General features: G+C 66.6%; 1 protein-coding gene across 1 annotated transcript in view; it reads left to right on the top strand.

The window, feature by feature from the left end:
- FUK (fucokinase) overlaps positions 1-2,575 on the top strand; it is a 21,188-nt gene that overhangs the window by 18,287 nt on the left and 326 nt on the right. The window contains exons 2-9 of the mRNA XM_009325363.1: positions 22-147; positions 342-414; positions 703-800; positions 951-1,031; positions 1,121-1,240; positions 1,441-1,582; positions 1,830-1,957; positions 2,062-2,163. Coding sequence (XP_009323638.1) covers positions 22-147; positions 342-414; positions 703-800; positions 951-1,031; positions 1,121-1,240; positions 1,441-1,582; positions 1,830-1,957; positions 2,062-2,163 — 870 coding nt within the window. The remainder of the gene's footprint in view (positions 1-21; positions 148-341; positions 415-702; positions 801-950; positions 1,032-1,120; positions 1,241-1,440; positions 1,583-1,829; positions 1,958-2,061; positions 2,164-2,575) is intronic.

Genomic DNA, 2,575 nt, shown 5'->3' with positions numbered 1-2,575 from the left:
CCGCCTTCCCCGTCCCGCCAGGGCCGTGACTTCTCCTTTGACGACTGCGGCCGGGCCTTCCCCTGCCCGCCCGTGGCGGAGCCCGGCGCCCCGGCCGAAGCTCTGGTCTGCAACCTGGACAGCCTGCTGGGGACCATGACGCACCGGGTCTGTGTGGGATGGGGCCCTGGGCTCGTGCCGTGCGATGCTGAGCACCCTGGCGTGGGGGTGGGTTCGGCTCCCCCTGAAGCCTTCAGGGTGCCTTCAGCAGGCCCCCAGCAGGGCGGGAAGGGTGCTGGGTGCCCCACGAGGGCCGGGCCCCTTCCGTGCCATCCCTGGGCACGTGGCTTTTCTCTTGGCAGCTCTGTGTGGGCTCCCCGCCTGGCGTGTGGGTCTGCAGCACCGACATGCTCCTCACCGTGCCCTCGGCACCAGGTGAGTGGGTGCCAGCCTTGCCTCCAGCACCCGCTTCGGCTCGGGACAGGGGTCGGAGCTTGCAGTGGCACAGCTGGTTCAGCTTGTGCTGTGCCTCCATGAGGGTGTGGATGTTTGGGTCTTGCTGACCCTTGTGCGGTTGGGAGCATCTGTTGTGCCCGCAGCAAGGTGGCCAAGGCTGGACGCTGCTGTCACCGCCTCTGCCGTGGGCCCAGTTTTCAGGCAGTTGTGCCCAGTGCGGGTACGTTCGTTGCCCCAGCGGGCGCTGGTCTCTGTCCCTCTCCCCAGAGATTGACTGGGACGGCTTCCAGGGCGTCAGAGTGATCGCAGTGCCCGGGAGCCAGGCATATGCCAGGAACCACGGGGTCTACCTCGCCGACGAGCAGGTCAGGAGCGGGTCCCCCCTTCAAGGAGCATCCCTTGGAGGTGCAGGGGTCCCCACCCCTTCTGTCCCTTGGGTGCCAAGGTCCCAGCCGTGCCGCGGCTGCTTGGCTTGGGGCGCCCTGAAGAGCTCGTCGGGGTGGTCTCGCTCCCAGGGGCTGGTGCGCGACATCATCTACAAAGGCACGGAGGCCCAGATCCGGCAGTGTGCGGGGCCCGACGGCACCGTCCCACTGGTACGGCACAACTCAGGTGTCGGTGGCCCTGCCAGCCCCGTCCCTCGTGTCACCATGGCCGTGGCCTCAGCCCCACTGTGCCCTGGCAGGTCTGCGGGGTGGTTTTCTTCTCCTCGGATGCCGCTGAGCAGCTTCTGGCCACCCATGTCGTCCCTCCTCTGGATGCCTGCACCTACATGGGGCTGGACTCGGGTGCACCACCCATCCAGGTGACAGCCCCTCCGCGGGGGACGGGACCTCTTGCCCCCCGGGCGCCGCTGCTGGGCATCTCTGTAGGGCCTGTTTGCTCCTGTGCTGCCAGATTTGGGCAGGAGAGGTGGCGGGAGGGGAGCACCCAGCAGCAGGGTTGGGGACAGGGTGGCTGCACCGTCCGGCCCGGCTGCACCCAACAGGTCCCTTGTCTCTCCAGCTCTCCCTTTTCTTCGACATCGTGCTGTGCATGGCAGGGGGGATGACGGAGGAGGATTTCGTGAAGGGTGGCGGTGACGCCATCGTGAGGAGCGCCCGCTCCGTGCTGTGGACAGCTCTCCGCGTCTTCCCTCTTAGCATGGGTGAGTGATGCTGCGGTGGGTGCACGCGACATGACCCATCCCTGAGCCTTCTTCCCCTGCTTGGAGAGAGATGGGGCGGTCAGGGCCTGGCACCCGGCTGTTTCTCCCCACAGCTGCGGGTCCCCACGTCTTCTCTCCCCACCCCTTCGACTGGGGATGTTCAGCCTGGCTGCCCTTGGCTCACGCGGGTGTCAGGCACAGCCACGTTTGCCGTCAGTGTGCCGACAGCTCTCCTGCTCCCCTGCAGCGTGCATCCCCGACGCATCCTACGACTACATGACCACCTCTGCGAGCGACCATATCTGCAGCCTGACGCTCCTGCCTGGCTCTGCCAGCCACTTCCACTTCTGCAAAACAGCCCATTCCCATGTGGACGTACGTCCTTCCATCCCCAGCCTTGCTCACGCACCGTTTTTTGGGGGGTCGCTCCGGGCCGCGTGGCCGGACCCCGGTCCCACGTGCCTCTGTGCCCCCGGCAGCAGCCCTGGCTCCTGGAGGATGGCTCTTCTCTCACCAACTGCCTTCTGGAAGGAGCCGTGCGGCTGGCGGCCGGCAGTGTCATCCAGCACTGTCACCTCCAGGTATGTGGCCAGGGAGGACCCTCTGAGTCCTCAGTGCGCTGAACGGGCAGCGGGGTGGGATGGCCCTGGCTGGGATGGGGGACCCACGGCTGTGAGATTTGGGGTGAGGTTCTTCTTCCTGGCTGCCTTTTGACTGGTGCTGGGGACCCTGGTGGTTGTCACCCTCCCCGGGCAAGGGGAGGAGGCGGCTGTCACCGCTGGGCTGTCCCTCCCTGGGGACCAGGTCAGACCCTCTCCTTGGGTACTTTATCATGGCTGAGAGCCCTGGAGGATGTCACCTGGCCTGAATTTGCACAGTCCATGTCTTAACAGCCCCGTGACAAAACCCAGGGTGGTTGTCCCCTTCCGAGGTTGGGGTCTGGCTCTGGTTTGGGGGCTGCTCTGGGGCCAGCCGCCCCACTCCGTGCCCTGC

The sequence above is a fragment of the Pygoscelis adeliae genome, unplaced genomic scaffold, assembly GCF_000699105.1.
Source record: "Pygoscelis adeliae isolate BGI_AS28 unplaced genomic scaffold, ASM69910v1 Scaffold326, whole genome shotgun sequence".
Classification (NCBI taxonomy): domain Eukaryota; kingdom Metazoa; phylum Chordata; class Aves; order Sphenisciformes; family Spheniscidae; genus Pygoscelis; species Pygoscelis adeliae.
The sequence above is the reverse complement of the archived record's forward strand: the minus strand, read 5'-3'. Positions and strand labels throughout refer to the sequence as shown.